At 39.3% G+C, this 20,081-nt stretch overlaps 1 protein-coding gene across 5 annotated transcripts in view; it reads left to right on the forward strand.

Annotated features, from left to right (window-relative positions):
• Window positions 1-20,081, forward strand: part of daam2 (dishevelled associated activator of morphogenesis 2) — a 143,450-nt gene that overhangs the window by 65,716 nt on the left and 57,653 nt on the right. For all 5 annotated transcript variants that reach the window (XM_079832457.1, XM_079832458.1, XM_079832460.1 and 2 more), the window contains exons 3-5: window positions 2,774-2,863; window positions 12,508-12,582; window positions 15,736-15,830. In XM_079832457.1, the coding sequence (XP_079688583.1) occupies window positions 2,774-2,863; window positions 12,508-12,582; window positions 15,736-15,830 (260 nt within the window). The remainder of the gene's footprint in view (window positions 1-2,773; window positions 2,864-12,507; window positions 12,583-15,735; window positions 15,831-20,081) is intronic.

Here is a 20,081-nt window from a genome sequence, read left to right on the forward strand (position 1 = left end):
TATAAGTAACGTTACACCTACATGTCTACTAAGTCTCATTAGAGTGTTAGGAGATTGTTAGTAGACTGGTAGGGTTAGAATAAGTTGACATGTAGTTGCAAAGTCAAGTATAGTCAGATGAATGTCTGTCGGGGAACCATAAAAATAAAGTGTCTGTAGATATTAAGCAGACAGTCTACTATTTTAATGAGAGTGAGTTGACATGTAGTTGCAAAGTTACTTAAAGTTGACAGAATGTTCAAAATTCAATGACATTCACACACTTCAAGAGAGCATTGATTATTCTTCAAGCAAAATTGAAGAACGAACTGATGTGACATCATTTCGAACAAAATCAGGCCAAAACGAAATTCGAAACAGCTTGCTACAGTGAACTTTTTGGAAAAGTTTGCTCCGGCCGGGAAACATCTTCGTACTCCAATTCACCCTTCGCTGGGAGTTTAATTGACAGGCGATCTGACCAGTCATAATCCGCCATCCGCTTAATCCATCTTTTTTGTCCGACAAAGCAGTCAAGAGAGTTCCTAGATTAACGTCGGTGGACTTGAACTTGAAAAATGGTGTGAACTGACATCTTTCCGCGGTTGAAACAACATTCCTTCTGAAGTTCATTCATGTTTATTTGATACCGTAAATTAACTAGAAGGAAGAGATGATCGGTTCACGAGCAGCTTTAACTGAGGCGCTACAGCGACCTGTCACCTCACATTAAAGAGCCACAAAATGGTATTTATTGTTTGCATTTCTTTGAGACTTTGTTTCATATTAAAAGTAACCTGCTCTTTCCTGTCTGTCAGTGTGTTGTCAGTATCCTCTTTGCTCTGCGATGTGTTTTTCACTGTGTGAGAACGTGGTGTGAGAGCGCGGCTTGTCGGACATTCAAGATTCAAGATTCAAGAGTTTTATTTGTCACATACACAGTTATATACACAATATACAACTGGCAGTGAAATGTAAACAGGTCCGCTCCATGGACAGTGCAAATAACAGTTACAAGAACACAAGGGGAAATTAAAATAGAAATAGAATAAAATTAGAATAAAAAGTATTAACATAAGTAGAGTTATAAATAAATCAAGTAAGATAAAAATAGGAAATAAGATAAAAATAAAAAAATAAAATAAAAATATAAAATATAAAATAAGTGGATATGATAAGTGAGAAACTGTAGACTTAAAAATAAGTGGTTAACATAAAATATATATATATATATTTATATATAGAGAAGTATGATGTGCATGCAATAGGTATAATTGCAAATCGGAGTATAATGTGCAAACAGGAGTATGATGTGCAAACAGGTTATTACAGGTTGTTACACAGTAACAATAGGAACGTAAAGTGCAGTGCAATGGCAGTATGTGGATGTTAATGTTTAAACTGGATGTTTATGCGTGTGCGGGGTGAAGTGAAGTCACGTGACTGAGTTCAGGAGTCTGATGGCCTGGGGGAAGAAACTCCTCCTGAGTCTTTCAGTCTTTGCCATCAGGCTACGGAAGCGCTTACCAGATGGCAGCAGGGTGAAGTGAGAGTTTGCAGGGTGATTAATGTCTCTGATGATTTTAGTAGCTCTACCTCTGCAGCGTTTGGTGTAGGTGTCCTGCAGAGACGGGAGAGCTGAGCCTGAGATGCGCTCGGATAAGCGCACCACTCTTTGCAGGGCTTTGCCATCGTGACTGGTGCTGTTCCCGTACCACGCTGTGATGCACTGAGTCAGGACACTTTCTATCGCCCCTCGATAGAAAGTTTTCAGGATGGCTGGTGAAACCCTGAATTTCCTCAGCTGGCGCAGGTGGTACAGTCTTTGCCTGGCTTTTTTCACCTGTGTCTGGATGTGTGTAGTCCAGGTCAGATCCTCGGAGATGTTCACACCCAGGTATTTGAAGCTGCTCACTCTCTCTACCGGTGTCCCGCTGATCATGAGAGGGGAGTATGACCGATGCTGTCTCTTCCTGAAGTCCACAATCAGTTCTTTGGTCTTGTTAACATTCAGAGAGAGACATAGCAACAGTAACTAAAGGTCTTTGCGAACGGGCAATTGGTCCTTGGCGATTTACTTTATAGGTAGGTGTGTGCGGAGTCACGCCTTCTTTCAAGTGGAAATCTCCTCTGGTTCATTTCTTCTGTTCAGTCCGTTGAGGTCAGACGCCCGCAAGTAAAATTACAAACATACTGAAGAGCCGATTTACGGTAAAGCTGCTTGATTTTAAGCACTCTATTGTATAAAGTGATATAAATAAAATTTACTAGAGTTTCTCAGTTTTGTGTGTTTATTTGGTTATTGAGAGGAAAGCGCACAGCACATATTTACATATTTATTTACAGTATTTCGCTGGTCACGTATATTTCAAACTTCGTTTTACCCCAAAGCAAAGAACGAAAAAAAAAACTTTGCTGTGAGTATATCGGATCCTTGAGTGTCCAAATGCTTTTTGGGGTCATTATGTGAGTTTCATAGCAGTTAAAACGTAACCCATGGCTCTTTGGATTGGAAATATTGTAAATGTATGGCAAGTGACATGAGCACTAATCCTAAGGTTTGTTACAATATCTAAAGTTGAGGTTGTACACGCTTTCTCTTTATCTCACACACACACTACACATACACCTGAACATACTACAAATACACATGAACTACACTGTTTTATAAGACTGTAATAATCACAACACACACAGACACTTTAATACGGATGGCATTATATCTTTTCAGCATGCTTTTTAAAATATATAAGGTTAAGTGTGGCTCAGTTGTTGTGTCTTCTCCTTTTCTCAGGATGAATTGGATCTCACGGACAAGAACAGAGAAGCCATGTTTGCTTTGCCTGACGAGAAGAAATGGCAGATCTATTGCAGCAAGAAAAAGGTGAGTCCTTCACAGCAGAACGAATCATTTAAGGTTTTCTTTAGCAGTTTGCTTAAAGGACTAAATGTCTCTGGCTACGTTTTTCTTTTGTTAGTCACTGACTATAGAAAGGGTTAGCGTTCTTTGCAAGGAAGTGCATAATTTTTTCACAGACCCAGAACTGTAAACATTTCATTGTGAGTCTAAGCCTTTGAAATGGATGTCGGAAAACTACAGCTTCTTTGAATCCTCGGGCCAAAACGTCTACCACACGTATCACTCACACACAGCCTCTCCCTTCCTCCTCTGGACACCATCCTTTTGAAACCCATGTCTGTGGTCAGCCACTTTCAGGATATTACTCCCTTTCTCCCTGATTACAGAGAGAGAGAAGACGTTGACTGCTTTCAGAAGCCTCAATGGAATACAGATTTAAATGAATTGGCTTTAGCCATTTCCAGGTTATGTTTTTATGGAAGTGCTATTGTTTTGAAAGGGCCTGCGGAGAGAACGACAACCACTGTAGCTCCGGTCTGGCAATGTTGTCTTCATTGACTGTTACAGTTTAGTTTCCATTGTATCTACAAAGCCTTGTAGAAAGTTTGGATCCATGCTTGCACCTGGAGCTCTGGACACTTGGCCTGGGTTTTGGTAAAGTGGGATGTGGCTATGTGAGGATTTGTAGTTACAGTAACAAAGTTTCTGGAACAAAATTGTCAGCAGTCGATGCTCTCTCAGTGCTGCTGCACTCAAAAATGACTTCCTCTCAGAACTGAAGGTTAGAAAAGAAGGGGGGGCGGGGGGAGACGTTCAAACCAAATCCAGGAAACAGGAACCAGAACTAAGCAACAGACGTCTTGGAAAACATGTTGTGAGATCAAACAAAAAGCTCATTCATGTCTGCAGTAATGGAGGATTGCCATAGAAGCCCACCACATGGCCTGCTTAAAATGCACAGCAATGTAAATGGAACAAGCAAGGCTATGTGTTTAGAGAAAGAGAGACTTGAATGAATCAAGATGGGAGAGAGAAGTTGAAGCTGTTCCTCTGAGATTCCCTGCACTTAAAAACCATCACGTAAATATATGTGCACACTGGAAACAATTCCTAGTATATTTACACAGTTACTGGCAGCAGAGATGCCAGCAAATTGATGCATTTTGGTTTACAGTAATTGTACTGTAATGCAGTTTACAGTTGAAAGGTAATCTGTATTTTTTAACCTGGACATTGTTTTCCCATGTTGTTGTGTCTAAACGACTAATTGAATTTGGTTCGGTATTGGCCGCAGCCTCTACATCTGTAATCTTTTTGAGCCTCTGCCCACCGTCAGTGTATGTCTACAAAAAATGCTTGGTTTTGCCACCGACAGGCTTGGATCGGACAACATTATGGAAAGGATGTTTACAGAGACCTTTTTGTTAATCATAAGAACCTTTTTGTTCAAAACACCAAAGGACATTGCTCTCCTCAAACCCACCAGACTCCAATGACGAATACAGTAATCGTAAAACACAATTCATTAAAACTTGACAGAAACAAAATAAAACCACCTTGGTTTAAATAAACCCTTAGATAATTCATTTGTTGATATTGTGTGATAACAGTAACTGATAATCATGATTAAAGTTACTGAACGTCCAGAAAGGCTACAGCAACACTTAAATGTACTGTAAAATAGGGCTGTATGACATAAAAATTAGCGAAATATCGCAAATGTAGATATCGCAGCGGCTTGCGATACTTTACTTTATGTTAAAAAGTCCAAGTTTTAGGTAGGGCTGGTAGCCTTACGTCGTCATACTCCATTCTAGTCAGAATACGAGTCTGCTCCTGCTCTATTGGGCTGTGATTATGGGGGCATGTTTCAACCGAACCTGGAAAGAAATCGCCTCTGCACTCAATTGGATAGACCTACAACCAATCATAGCAACAGAGTAATTGATGTATGTTGAGTGACACATAGTTGTCAACAGAACTCAACTGCACGCGCGCTGGAAAAGGTAGAAGAAGAAGATGAGCGTAAACGATCTTTGTCGGTGTTGTAAAAATTATTTAAGGAGACATAGAGTACTTACCAACACCATCATCATTTCTGAGAGAAATAGTAAAGGTAAATGCATATACCAACAAGTTCTCCGTTTAGGATTAGCATGAATTCAACCCAAGCACTCTTTGGCGACGTGGATGATTACGTTACTGTTTATCATCTGGCCATCATCGTATAAAGCCCGCCCTGACAATTTGATTGGTCCGAACAGCTCCTGTTCGAGCATAGTTGCTCCATATCGGATCAAGTCCTGACCGAATTTCCTGAACTTAAATGTTGTGGGTGGGGCTCAATTCAGCTGGCATCCAGGCTATAGAAAACCTTCTTTTTTCTTCTTTCCAGAACGATTGACCGATTCACGATTTCGATTTAAATGTTTTTTTATATATATATATTTAAATAAACCTAATGTAGGCCTACCTAAAACCCTAAACCCTCTGGTTTAAACCGATAAAATGACACTTACTTTTTTTTATGTAATGCTACAGTAAAACACTGCTTTTCACTTTCAGAAGTTGTAGAAATGCTTTCTTCTCACAAAAATAATCTTTCAGTTTTTAAAAATAATTTATTTTACATACTTAAAGCATTATTGTATCACATATCGAATATCACATTATGTAACAAGTTATCGCATATCGCATTTTCCTTCAATATCACCTTTTGTAAAATAATCTTGCTCAATCGAAATGACCCAGAGTGCAATATAAACTAAGGTATGTTACTGTAATGTAGAAATTTGGTATTGTACTGTAGGTTTTTACAGTACCGTGCTAAATCTACCGTGATGTCTAAAATCTAACCCTAACAGTGCAGGCTTGAGAAATCACACTGTTCTCACCACCCCTCTTACTTATCACGTTCACTCATGCCATTCATGCAGATGGCTAAAGCGTCCTTTAGTTTCTTTACTGTAACACGGTTACAATGAGAAATATCAGTTACGTATGTCACCTTGGTTCCCTGAGTAGGGAATGAGATGCTGACGCTTTGGGAACACTATACCACAGCATCATAATACAAAGTGACTGCCATTTTATCAGTCTGTGAAAAGTATATTGGCACAGACTGACAAAAATGAAGAACCAGGAGCTCGATAAACATCCAGATTGTAAATTTTAATAATGCAGAGAGACTCAGACTGCTGCCACAAATATCTTTCAAAGATGCACACTTGGATAACAGCTGAGAAGCAGCAACACCTCTAGTAAAATGCGCTTGAATACCAATACCAGCACCCTTGCTGCAGCCATCAAAACAACTCATGCAGTCAATGTAAATTCTCAGTGCCCTAACCAAGCAAATCTTATGCCATCTCTCATTCGCCTGTGACTCCCTGCGGAGGAGAAAACACTGCAACATGACAACTTTAAAGTACAAGTAACCGTTGTTATATCCTAGCCTTGGTCGCAATAAAACCTAAACCAGGCCAGGAGCAAAATCCATACAGGAAGAGCTCACAGATAAAGCCTTCAAATCTCCAATCTTTTTCTAAAATGTTTTTAAGAGTGAGTATTCCTCAGAGGCTGAAACGAGGAACATTTTATCCTTCTAACTACCTTCTAGTCAAGTAAAGTGAATAAAGTATAGTATGTTGTACCAAAGACTATATAAAGGAAGACGGCTCACTTCGATTACTTATGAATAGGAGAGTGCAACGCCCAATATGGTGAGTAAGCCCCGCCTTCAAAATGAAATAGCCAATTGTTGATTAGTAAAGTCATTTTGTCACTGCAGCTGCTGTTAGAAGCTCCGGTGGCTATAGAAACACGTCTAGGACTGTGCATTAGCATTGTCCAGGCTGAAAAATGCAGTTTTTGGTCATAATTCGACCGTTAAGTACAAAATTGATGAGACCGTTGTTGTCAGATTACATAGATGTTTAATCGTAAGCTTGATGAACAGTTTTGGAGAATTTGAAGTTTCCCCATTCAAAGAGATATGAGCTGCACTTACATGCCAGAGAGGCGTTTCAAAGATGGCCGTCAAGTGAAATGACTTGTGTCAAAGGGACTTTGGTTGTACTAACAAATACTTATTTAGTGCACTACACTTATACAAGAGTTCAAGTACCTAGAAATAGAGTATACTTGAGAATTTAATTTAGATGTACAATTGACTGCGCAGAATTACTTTTTTCAACTGCTTAAAACTTAAATAAACTATGTACTATGCTGCGTTTCAGAGTTCGTTGCGACATAAATAAATTAAGCAATTCGGCTTTATTTGCCAATTTTATATTTGATGTCAACTAAAATTGTTTTGTAAATTGTTGTAGTGGTCAGTCGTATCAAAATTAATTTGTTTTGCAAGCTGAAAATTGATGTCTGTGTGTGACACAAGCAAGGTCAACTGCAAGATATTGTCACAACTAGAGGGTGTTGCATCAATCCCATTAAAGGTTTGGTGTTTCATAATAGTATGGAATTTATTATATAGATGTCAATGCAATGCAATGCAAAACAATACAGCTGTAATAGATCGTAATTCTACATTTAAAAATCAAATGTAAATTAGTTAATGATCTATGTTGTAAGTTAAGTCACTTTTCAGAAGCAAACTGTTTACTTCGCTTCCTTTAAAAACACAAATAACTGTGATTCTTGTAACACCACCACACTGTTAGGAAAAAATTGGGAAAAAGTTCCAAGTAACAAACCAAAGGAAACACTGAAACAAAACCATTTCAGGAAATCAATTTATGAAGTTAACTTATGTGATGTTCTCTCAATGTTCAGTTGTTTTGACAATTCAACATTCAAGATGACTTTGGAAAATGAGTGAAAAATGCAAGGGCTTTTGCATTCACTCTTTTTCAGTTATCTTTACTTAATCATTTAGGATAAAATTAAGGCCATTCCTACTTTTGTTTTTCTTGTTCAGTAAGCCATTTCACTCTGAAATGCATTACAATATGATGATAAACTCGGTCACAACATTAATTTTAGGTTGACCTTAAACATCCTCAACTGGAATTTATCTTGAGAGAAGCAGATCTGGATAAATCATTGTAAAAATACAACAAATAATTTTAGCATTGAAATTGAATCTCTGTATTTTGGCAGGGTAGAAGAGAGGACAACCCATTGAGATGTTGGATTCTGGAAAGATGTTTGTCTAGATGTGAAAAGCAAGGCCAATTACTCCACTGGCTTTGGGACAGGCCGAAATCTGTTTGCTAATGTGATTTAGCTGGGGGATTCTGGAGAGGCAAACTGTTATTGAAGGAACAGATACTTGTTTGGCTCACAAATATAGTTCCATTCTCAAATCATATAACATACTGTTGAGCTTGTGCAGACTGCTCGAACCGTGTCAGAGCTCCTCAGGAAATGTTTGAGTAGCAGATCAAATACACATCACAAAATTAAAACTTCATTAACGCACAACTTCGCTTAAATAATCTTAAATGTGAATGCACCACCAGAAATGTACGTTTATAGTTGGGTCAGACATTATGTAGAATGACAAGTGTAAGGTGAGTAGTAGTTAAAGGTGCCCTGCCACACAAAACTGTTTTTACTTGTATTTTTTTAAATGTGTTCGGTCCATATGTGTTTGTGTTTTGTCGTGAATGTGGAAATTAACTGCTACCTCCTCTGTCAGCTCTAGCCACTGAAAAGAAATAAGCGGAGAAATCAGGCCATTCACAAAAGCTGGTCAGTCTGAGGTAATGTTGCCTGAGCTCATTACTATTCATGAGCTCACCCAGTTGAGACCACGCCCACAGAATTCGTCTAGCTCAGTGACAGTTTTCATTGACGGCAAGGATGGCTGAACGTCATATATTATATTTGGCAATTTACCCGAAGAAGCCATTTCTGCAGCGATTCCAGACGATAGTAAACAGTGTTTGGGTAGTGTTTACCCTTACATGGTGGATATAAAAAGTTTACACACCCCCAGCTGCTTTTTGTGATGTGAAAAATGACAAAGATAAATCATATCAGAACTTTTGCTCGTTTCTTCAGCTGGAACTGGGGCTTTAGTGAAGGTGGAAGGGATCATGAATAGCTCCAAGTACTAGTCGATTTGGGCAAAGAACATTCTGGCGTCTGCTAGTAAGCTGAACTTTCACCTTTCAGCATAACAATGATCAACAAAAGAATGGCATCAGCAAAGAAAGCTTTTGGGATGGCCCAGTTAGAGTCCAGATATGAATCCTATATCCGATATAAAATCTGTGGGGGACCTGAAGAGGGGCAGTGCACAGGAGATGTCCTCGCAATTTAACAGGTCTGGAATGTTTTTTCAAAGAAGAGTGGGAAAATATTCCCAAGTCAAGAAGTGGCAAGCTGACTCCTATCCAAATAGACTGAGTGCTGTCATGAAATCATTGGGTGCTTCAACTAAGTGTTAGGTCACACTTAGGCAGTTAGTCATTTCACGTTTTTTGCTTTGTTTTTAGTTTTCAGGGGCATTGCATAGGTTATAATTCTTACATTAAACATGCAAAAATTCTGATACGCCTTATCTTTGTTTAATTTTTTACATAACAAAAACCATCTGTTTTAACAGGGATATGTGGGATTTTTTTTATATCCTCTGTTATTGTATTATATGTAGGCTAGAACAGCCAATGCTGTACCTGCCTGAGGTTCCAAGGAACACATTTGCAAATGTCCATTTCATCTCTACATCTTTTTTAGCTCCTGCCCCGAGCTGTCACTCTTCTGAGATAATAAGGAACAGATCCACCATATAATATAGCTAATATCGTTGGCATGCCAATAAAAGTTTAAAGGTTAAACATGTGTTTGCGTTGTTCTCAAACTCCCATAATCTTTTCTACCTTGAGGATACATTCCGATTATGCAATCTATAATGATTCAATATCCTGTATATTTTTTTCCACCCGACTTGGAGGTTTTTTCCACGCTAATAAAGGAACCTGAGTGCCAGGGGCGTCACTAGGCCCATTTTAGGAGGGCTTTAGACCCCCTAAATCCCCCTCCAGCCCCCTTAAAAATGTGTGCACAAGTCCCCTTTAAAACTCATATGAAACTGATGGCTCATCCGTATTTTAACTTGTGCTATTCCGTGTGTTCTTCAATCTGTGGCAGCGCATTGATAAATTATGATATTGTTATTATGATATCTGCACCTGTATAGTTATTTTTCATAAATGCAGTTTACATAATATGATGTGGGAGCAATTCAAGACGGTTCTTCCATCCTCTGTAAAATCTGGGCTTATTATTTTGTTTTTTAAATGTTCCTTTCATCTAAATGACATGAGACGTTGTGACTGTTCCTATTCTTGCTATACTTACTTCAGTACAATAAAATGTATCAAATTGGTCATAATATAAATTTTACAATAAATGCAAAAGGGAGTGGAGCCAATGAGTGGTCTTCTGCAGTCATAACTTATAGTGGTCATTTTCATGTTAAAAGTGTTTGTTTTCCACCAGATGACAAAAATCCTCCACTAAAGCATGGCACATTTTATATGAAGATCTTCTTTGAAGTTAATTTTACAGCACAAAGAGTTAAAAAATAATAATAGTGTTTAAAACATCACATGTTGGGAAAAAATATATACTTTACCCACATATTGCCAATCTAGACATTTACAGTAATAGAAGGTTTGCCTGTATAATATTAGCTCGTAATTTCAAATGTTTAGAAATTAAATCAACGTTCAGGCATTGTCTTGATAGGTAGTGTAGAGCCTACTGTATTGTTCATGTTTACCCTAGTATACAAACAATATATTAAGTATTTAAAAGAAAAATACCCTCATTGAGGACGGAGCCCACTTACTTTTTAAATCCTTTTAGCTTCAATGCACTAACCATAGACATATATCTATAGAAGTATATGTCCTCTATTTCTTTGATTCATCATGAAGCACTTCTTAATTGCTGGCATTACAACCAAACTTTCCGATTTTGTACAGAGATGTCAGGTTCACATTCAGTTTGGCAGTATAACAAACAACCAATAACTGATAAATAAAAAAACCCCTTTGAGATGTCTTTTTTTACATGGCAATTTGGCACAGATTCAACGCTTTCGAGAGTGATGATTTGTAAACAGCATGCCAGTTGTTTGTGTGTACGGTTGCAGAGTGCACACCCTTCACAAACATGTATCTGTTTCCTGTTTGGATTACTGTCATCCTATTCGCATTTTGACAGCTGGGCCCTCAAAGAAGTCTTTGAGTTCAGCCAGAAATGCTCCAAATCTCCATAAACACTCGTGAGCGCACAGTGTTCAAACAAAACCACAGAAATCGGAGAGATGGAGAAACATGACAGCAGACGCACAAACCCAGAGGTCACCCCGGTCATGGTGGGATTGAATTTTACACTGAGAGAATGAGCTTCTTGAGTAAAGGCAGCCAAACGTATTCATTATCGCAATGGAACACTGTGTGGAAACAAATTCCAGTGCTGCTGGTTGTGTGCCGATTCACAAAAAAAAAGAAAATCATTCTAGACTTTGTATTTGGGTTTCTTCTCTAAACTGTGTTTGACCCATACTGGGAATCTGCTGGCAAAGATAATGTTTATTATCGTTACCTCCTCTATTGCTCCTTTTTATTGATAGTGCAAATATTGACACACAGGAGGAGCAGTTCACTACTGTACTGACCTTAAGCCAAGTATGCCCCATCTCTCTAAGGCTTTTTATTTGTACCAGAGAGGGAAATTAGGGCCTTCTACTAACCCTCTTGAGCTGGTCGACGTAAATGTTTCAAGCAACGAGTGTGAGTGGTAAGAAATTGGGGGGTGAAGAATGTGAAGACTCATTAAACTGTATAATCTGGTTGTCACAATCAGTTTGGCAGCAACTGACATCTCGGCACAAATCGGAAAAACACAACACGGGATCGAGCTCCAGCATTGTTTCGCTCTGATGTTGAACACTTACCGCTGAGAGGAAAGAAGCGAGTTGCTTAAATCTGATTGCAAGTTATACATCCTATTGTTGTTTTTTTGTCTGGTTTGGTTTGTGTTGTACACAACTCTCTGCTCTTCAAACACTTATGATCATTTCCATTTTAGGCATATCAGGTCCCTCTGTTGTACAAGAAATCACATTTCTTGTGAAATTTTAAAAGGTTAAAAGGTAAAACTCCTGCAAGATAAAAAACAAACAACATAGGAAAATTGAATTTAAAAAGAACACTTCTGCAGCCAACCATCACAGAATACAACCCACACTTAGCCAGGCAGCAGGGAAAGTCAGTTCATGTTCAGCGTAGCAATTATATTACCTGATAAACATTTACCAAGATAAGATGGACTCAGATTAACCCTTATATTAGAACCTGAACTGTATGATATGATCTGTGGTGATTAAAACTAAAATATTTGAACTAAACAACAACCAGAATGTCATGCACAAAGAAAACCAAAACTAATCCCAGACCTCAGGCTCCAAAGCACCATGACTCCATTTCATTAGTTTTTCAGTCTGCTGTGTAAACATTGATCTAGTCACTTTACTTGTTTGGCAATAAACAATTTCAGTTGTCATGGCCTGGTTAATATTGATATATTGATACAAGCATCCTCTGAGGGGGGGATTGCAATGCAAAGTGGATTTTTTTCCTCCCCGTGGTTAGATAATTAATACAACGTGGAATCTGGTGTTCTTCTCTTAGGAACAAGAGGACCCCAACAAGCTTGCTACCAGTTGGCCTGATTACTACATAGACCGCATCAACTCCATGGCAGCTGTAAGTATTTACTCCGTTACCTTTACATTTCTTACATGCACAAAAACATTTGCACCCTTTGTGATAAAACCCGATTTTGACACCAAAACTTATCCTGAATCAAGTTCTAATGGTTTAAGGTGCATGTGGAATAAAATGAAGATTAGCTTCTAAAATGTGAGCCTTTTTTACATTTTGTCTGCACACGGTGTGTGTTTTGGTTGGACACACTGCAGTCAAAGCTTCATCTGATTTCTTTGAGTTTGACGAGTTTAATGATTGTAGTGATTCCAATCTGCCGCTGGGAATTTGTCTGGCATTTGTCTCGTGTTGGGCATATATAGTACCCGAGTTTGCGGTCTTAATTGCATGAATAATTCCCAAAATAATGCAATTATTCAAATTTTTCTACAGATTGTTCCTCATTCAACATGGAACACAATGAGTGGGTTCTTTCAGCTAAACTGGCCAAAAAGACTCACAAGCCCACAAGTTATCCATTTGAATTAGTCTAAAGAATTTGCAAACCTAAATTATGTCTGAGAATCCTGCCAAGAATGTTCCAAAAACACTGTGTTGACTGTTTGTGACCATCACCTAAGACTACTAGTTTTTCAGTGGATTCATGCTAGCAAAATAGACTGCCAAAATGCAATCATCCTAATGTTCTTTATAGAACTGTAATATATGTTATTAAGCAGCCTTGCAGATGTAAGCTGCCACACATTATTTACAGGTCTACTGATTTTGCAGATGTTTGTTGTTTATCGTCTTGGTTTCAGAAAATAATCTCTCCTCTAACAGTGAAGTCCCAGCCGGCTTTGGAATTAAAATGTTGAATGTCTTAATTATTTCATCTTAAATGCTGTAAAGGCTTTGATAGAGAAAAGCTAAATAACAACTATTAATTAAGATTAATGCTTCAGATAGGCCTATACTATACATGCTGATCAGGCATAATGTTATGACCACCTTCCTAATATTGTGTTGGTCCCCCTTTTGCTGCCAAAACAGCCCTGACCCGTCGAGGCGTGGACTCCACTAGACCCCTGAAGGTGTGCTGTGGTATCTGGCACCAAGATGTTAGCAGTAGATCCTTTAAGTCCTGTAAGTTGCGAGGTGGGGCCTCCATGGATCGGACTTGTTTGTTCAGCACATCCCACAGATGCTCGATTGGATTGAGATCTGGGGAATTCGGAGGCCGAGTCAACACCTCAAACTCGTCGTTGTGCTGCTCAAAACATTCCTGAACAATTTGTGCTTTGTGTCAGGAGCATTATTTGCTGAAAGAGTCAAAGTAACATCCACATGGATGGCAGGACCCAAGGTTTCCCAGCAGAACATTGCCCAAAGCTTCACTGCCTCCGCTGGCTTGCCTTCTTCCCATAGTGCACCTGGTGCGATGTGTTCCCCAGGTAAGCGACGCACACCCACAGACGGCCATCCACGTGATGTAAAAGAAAAAGTGATCCATCAGACCAGACCGCCTTCTTCCATTGCTCCGTGGTCCAGTTCTGATGCTCACGTGTTGGTGCTTTCGGAGGTGGACAGGGGTCAGCATGGGCACCCTGACTGGTCAGCTGCTATGCCGCCCCATACACAACAAACTGAGATGCTCTGTGTATTCTGAAACATTTCTATCAGAACCAGCATTAACTTCTTGAGCAATTTGAGCTCCAGTAGCTCGTCTGTTTGATCGGACCACACGGGCCAGCCTTCGCTCCCCACGTGCATCAATGAGCCTTGGCCGCCCATGACCCTGTCGCCGGTTCTCCACTGTTCCTTCCTTGGAGCACTTTTGATAGAGACTGACCACTGCAGACCGGGAACACCCCACAAGAGCTGCAGTTTTGGAGATGCTCTGACGTCGAGCCATCCCTATTTGGCCCTTTTTAAACTTGCTCAAATCCTTACATTTGCCCATTTTTCTTGCTTCTTATACATCAGCTTTGAGGACAAAATGTCCAATATAGGCTTTTATAAGTATCCCACCCACTAACAGGTTTCGTGATGAAGAGATAATCAGTGTTATTCACTTCCCCTGTCTTGTGTGTATGTGTATATATAACCTCTAAGAGTAATTTGCACTATTAGCATTGTTTATTTGCACACATTGTCTTTGTTTTAGCATGGGTTAGTTTGCACGGGACAGTTGGCATACCCGTTAATAATTAGCCTCATTTGCAGAGAAAGGAGGCATGTGGCATGTTTGCCCATAAAAGAATGTCTGGTGCATTATTGTGGTAAGTTAGGTTGGGCAGCAAAGGGTGTGGGATAAGGTCTTTTTCTACCTTTCCCACCCATACGCAACATGTACATACAGTAGTTCATATGATGCAGCATATACTGTAAAAAAATGTCTCTCTTATGTATTACGGTGATGGAAAAAGTAATGATTGGAAATTAAATACCTGTCATGGACATCAGTAACAAAAATTAGAGAATATGCTTTTATATATTATATGTTTTGGCCGTTATATGTAAAATCATAATTGATGTATTTAGCAAATAAGGGAAATGGAGTCAGATAATGCTCTCTCTGTTTCTCTATACTTGAATCTTGATAGATTCTGACTTTGCACCGTTTTATGTGGATGAGTGCAGCTGAATTGTGGGATGAATCTGGTAGCTGTTAGTTATTAGATGAGCTCATTTTGGTAGTGCTGAATCCACACATTGAAATTACACTCGCTCCCGGCAGCCATTCATAAAACACTGTTAAGACTCATGTGGTCACATGCGATGGGACAACTGAGCTTTCCCTCTGCGTTCAATTTGAAAATGTTATTGTCCAAACGGATATCACTTTAAACAGTAAATCAAGTGGTGTTAAACGTATTAAAAAAGGCTTTACCAAGACCAGGCAAACGATGAAGCACAGATCTCTGAGAATTAAAGTTAATGAGATATTGAGAGCTTGAACTAAGCCTAATTAATTGATGCTTATCTTAATAACCTAATTTTCCAAAGCTGTACATCTGGGTATATTCAAACAATGTTCAAGTATGAGTTCTAACCATGTATGATCATCAAGCTAAAATAGAGTTGCTGTTAGACTGGACTGGGTTTGAAGCTTTTTTTTTAAGCTTACCTGTACTGCTATGATTATTTTTTTTACCAGTGTAATTGTTTAAAACCAAACTAACAATTTGGCAAAAATCATACGTATTTCAGATGCAGACACTTTTTGCCTTTGATGAAGAGGAAATGGATATGAGAAACAAGGTGGTAGAGGATCTCAAGACAGCCCTCCGCACTCAGCCAATGAGGTAAGAGAACCATGATTCTTATCATTATGTTAATTCATAATTCTGCTCTCCGGTTGAAGGAGTCAGGAGTAAATACCTTGAATTAAGAGTGCTGCTCTCAGCAGGCAGTTTTTATGGCAACTAATTTAGGCTTGGATTATGTGGGATCCACGGATCAAGAAGCCTCAGGGTACCTGCCATCTGTGAGGATTAGGACGTGAACTTCACTGCATTCCTGCTCCTCTGTGACTGTCTGGCATGGGCTGATCACTATAATTGAACACACTCATTTACTGTGTATCATTCATTCAGCTAAAACAGTCACTAGGGGCTTTTTTGGATATCGCATAAACTGCTGGATGGAAACGGCAAGATGCGCATAAATTCTTGCACATAAAAATGTATGCGCTTGTTTGAATATGTGCATAAACTACAATGGATACAATTTTACTGAATAAATTCTTCGAAGTGTAAAAAAAAATAATGTGACTGCACAATGGGATGGTAGACTGGGTAAACCCAGCCTGATCTGCCGGCGATTTGATTTCGCCCTGCAGCTCAGTCTGGAATCCTGTGCATTCAATTCTACTGCTTCTGTTACACTTTTGCGGAAACCAATCACAGACTGGCTTATCCACCTGGTGCGCTACTGGTGGGTTTAACACGATGACGGATAGTGAAGCGATGGGTTGTTGCCTGTTGATCACGCCTCTTGTGGTCTGATTGGTTGAAGGACTATCCAATTGCGTACAGAGTCATTTGAATTATGCTCGTTGATCACGCCTCTTGTCCAGTAGAAAATACAGAGCAGACTCACCAGACCAATGTTCAGTCTTAAATTGAGCTTGGTCTGGTGATATCCTGACAAATGGGATGGTATAACTGGACTAACCAGCGGACCGATCTCAATGCACAGAAGCTGTTTTGGTTGTTCTGAAATGCCTGAGCAAAGACTGTCGTCAAAGTGCTTCGGTATAATTCCCTCCCAGAACTGTCTTACACGACTGCGTTCCCAAACAGCAGCATCCACCTCTGAATGCAAGATAACATGAGCGAGTTTATTGCGTTTATTAAGTCATTTAGTATTAAATACGAAAATTATATAGTGGCTTCTCCTACTTTTCTTATCATTTTGTTCCCTTTGACTCACTGGATGTAAATTATTTGCTAATGTTTTATGCGATATTCCAATTTTGCACATAAATTAAATTAGCAAGTTTTGGATGGAAACAGCTACTGATTGCTCCAGTCTTCTGTACTGGACCCTCTTGTACATAAAAAAAAACAGTCGGAATCCTTAAATAAAACCACATTATTTGTAATCCTTGAAGATTATTTATCTTGTTCACATATTGCATTGCTGAGTCCATGCTGTCCTTAGAAGTTTCAGATTAGACCAGCAGTCTGGAGTCTCTTTCATCACAGCAGGCAAACAGAAACAGATCTGCTTCTCTGAGTCACAAAGCAAAAAGTCTGAGCTGCCAGTCATACTGGACTCTGTTGTCTAGACATGCTGGGTGGCTTGAACGGGACTGTAAACAAAGTTCATTTCAGGGAAGATGGAAGTGGGAATCCTGACCCTGAAAGGGTTACTTTACCCAAAAATTTAAATTGTTTCTGGTGTTACGCAGCACGTTTGCGGTTCAGCAAGAACCAATGAGGTTCTTTCTTGTGTTACGCAGCACGTTTGAGCTTCAGCAAGAACCAATGAGGTTCTTTCTTGTGTTACGCAGCACGTTTGAGCTTCAGCAAGAACCAATGAGGTTCTTTCTTGTGTTACGCAGCACGTTTGAGCTTCAGCAAGAACCAATGAGGTTCTTTCTTGTGTTACGCAGCACATTTGAGCTTCAGCAAGAACCAATGAGGTTCTTTCTTGTGTTACGCAGCACGTTTGAGCTTCAGCAAGAACCAATGAGGTTCTTTCTTGTGTTACGCAGCACGTTTGAGCTTCAGCAAGAACCAATGAGGTTCTTTCTTGTGTTACGCAGCACGTTTGAGCTTCAGCAAGAACCAATGAGGTTCTTTCTTGTGTTACGCAGCACGTTTGAGCTTCAGCAAGAACCAATGAGGTTCATTCTCGTGTTATGCAGCACGTTTGAGCTTCAGCAAGAACCAATGAGGTTCTTTCTTGTGATACGCAGCACATTTGAGCTTCAGCGAGAACCAATGAGGTTTATTCTCGTGATACCCAGCACGTTTGAGCTTCAGCGAGAACCAATGAGGTTCATTCTCGTGATACGCAGCACGTTTGAGCTTCAGCGAGAACCAATGAGGTTCATTCTGGTGTTACGCAGCACGTTTGAGCTTCAGCAAGAACCAATGACTTTTGTTCTTGTGTGTCAAGCAGTTTGGGTTGAGCTTCTGTTTATGCTCGCTGATCAATATTTATATGTGAATAAAAGCCTAAATTCAATCTGTTCATCATATAAACCGACCGTGTCTCTTCAGAAAATTGATTCATATGGATTAGTTTTACGATCTCTTTATGAACTTTTTGCAGTGTCAAAAGTGGTCGTTGCGTAGACTGTCAATGGATGGACAGAAATCCTCTAAGATTTCATCATAAAGATCTTTATTTGTGTTCTGAAAATGAACGAAAGTCTCACGGGTTTGGAATGACAAGGGTGAGTTATTAATGACAGAATTTCTGGGTGAACTAACCCTTTAAAATGTCCCAGGCCTCTCTCACCCTTCACTGTCGTCCCTCCTCTTTATTTCCTTGCGGAGCTCCTCAGTGGGACTTGAGAGCGGTGTGTCGTGCAGGGGTCTCTCGTTAGCATTTGCTCCACGGCTCTTTGCCCGCTCTGCTTGAGCCACCGCTCTCACATTGCAATTTATGAGGGATCATCTGGACCATGTCTATATATTTTGTGGTCAGTTTTGTTTAATGTTGGACAGTTTATTTTTTGGTCTTGGTTTAAAAATGATTTAAAAGTGATTTTAAACTTATTTGGCTATAAATCATTGTAATTCATGAATTTATGATGAGTTCATTGAGAGCACCGAGCCGTGCCTTGGATGTAATCTGCTAATGGATGCTTTGAGGTTTTAAGGTCTTTATTGCACCTCCTTAATGCCAGTGCAGGGATTACATGAAATGAGAAGAAGGATATTAAAATATTGAAGATCCAATTTAGTGTAGTGAAATGTGTTGAATACCTACAATGCTTTTTAAAAAAAAAAATCACAAAACTTCCAACACAGCACATTCTTGCAAACATTAGCTGTGGTGTTCTGATGGACCAGAAAAGGGTTTACGAGCCAGCCTGAGTGCTTTTTAAATCCAGCACAACTTCCTTTCATACATTCTGTGTGATTTTTATTCCAGTAATGCTATTTTTGCAGTTGAAGATTTATTATCATCAGCTGAGTTATTGCTTTGAGACTCATTTTAGACTATTAAAAATCCACCCAGTGCCACAATTAGATGATGTAACATCCACAGCAGTCGTACAGTAACTAGCCAGTATAGAAAGCGGTGCACACACTGCCCACTGCTTTTCTATGAAGAGTAATTACAGCCTTTTGAAAAACAGATCTTTTACAACAATCTGATGTTCAGAAAACCAGAGCAGTTAAGAGAATTGAACGTTCACAGGTTGAAAAGGCTTACCATTGTTAACACTGTACAGCTGATTACTTTTTGTCAAATAATTGTCTGTTACATTGTCACTACACACTCTCCTCACAGTTTTTTTAAAATGTCTTAAATCTTATCAAAGTGAGTGCCCATGCACGCGTCTCTTTTGAGTATTATTTGGTTTCCGGACTGAGATATGTTTGCATCATCAACATATGATGTATTCGTAAGCAGCTTTTCATTTGAAAAGGTTAAAGGAGCCGTATGTAGGACTGTGGCCAAAACTGGTACTGCAATCACTTTCAAATGACTGTAGAGCGGTGTATCCCCTCTCCCCCTCCCCTGACTCGAGGTTGCCAGCTAGGCTGCAGGATCCAGCAGGAACGTAGGCTGCTACAAGGAGCTTTCAATGGCAAGTGACGTGTCGTACACAGTAAGTTTTTTTTCTTTCTGTTAATTATGTTTATGCTTCAAGAGCGATGTTTTGTGAAGTAATTATGAATCGCAAAAATTTACTAATGGCGATTAGCCAAATATAATCGTAAATATGAACGCTCGTATGTGACAGTACATTCCCACATGAAAAAATACTATAGTAAAATTACAGCAAAGCTAAATAACATTAGCAATGGTCATACAGGTCAACTTGCAGCATGTTTTGTCCACTATATATGCGAAGAACGAATGAGGAA

The sequence above is a fragment of the Gobio gobio genome (genome assembly GCF_949357685.1).
Source record: "Gobio gobio genome assembly, chromosome: 13".
NCBI lineage: Eukaryota > Metazoa > Chordata > Actinopteri > Cypriniformes > Gobionidae > Gobio > Gobio gobio.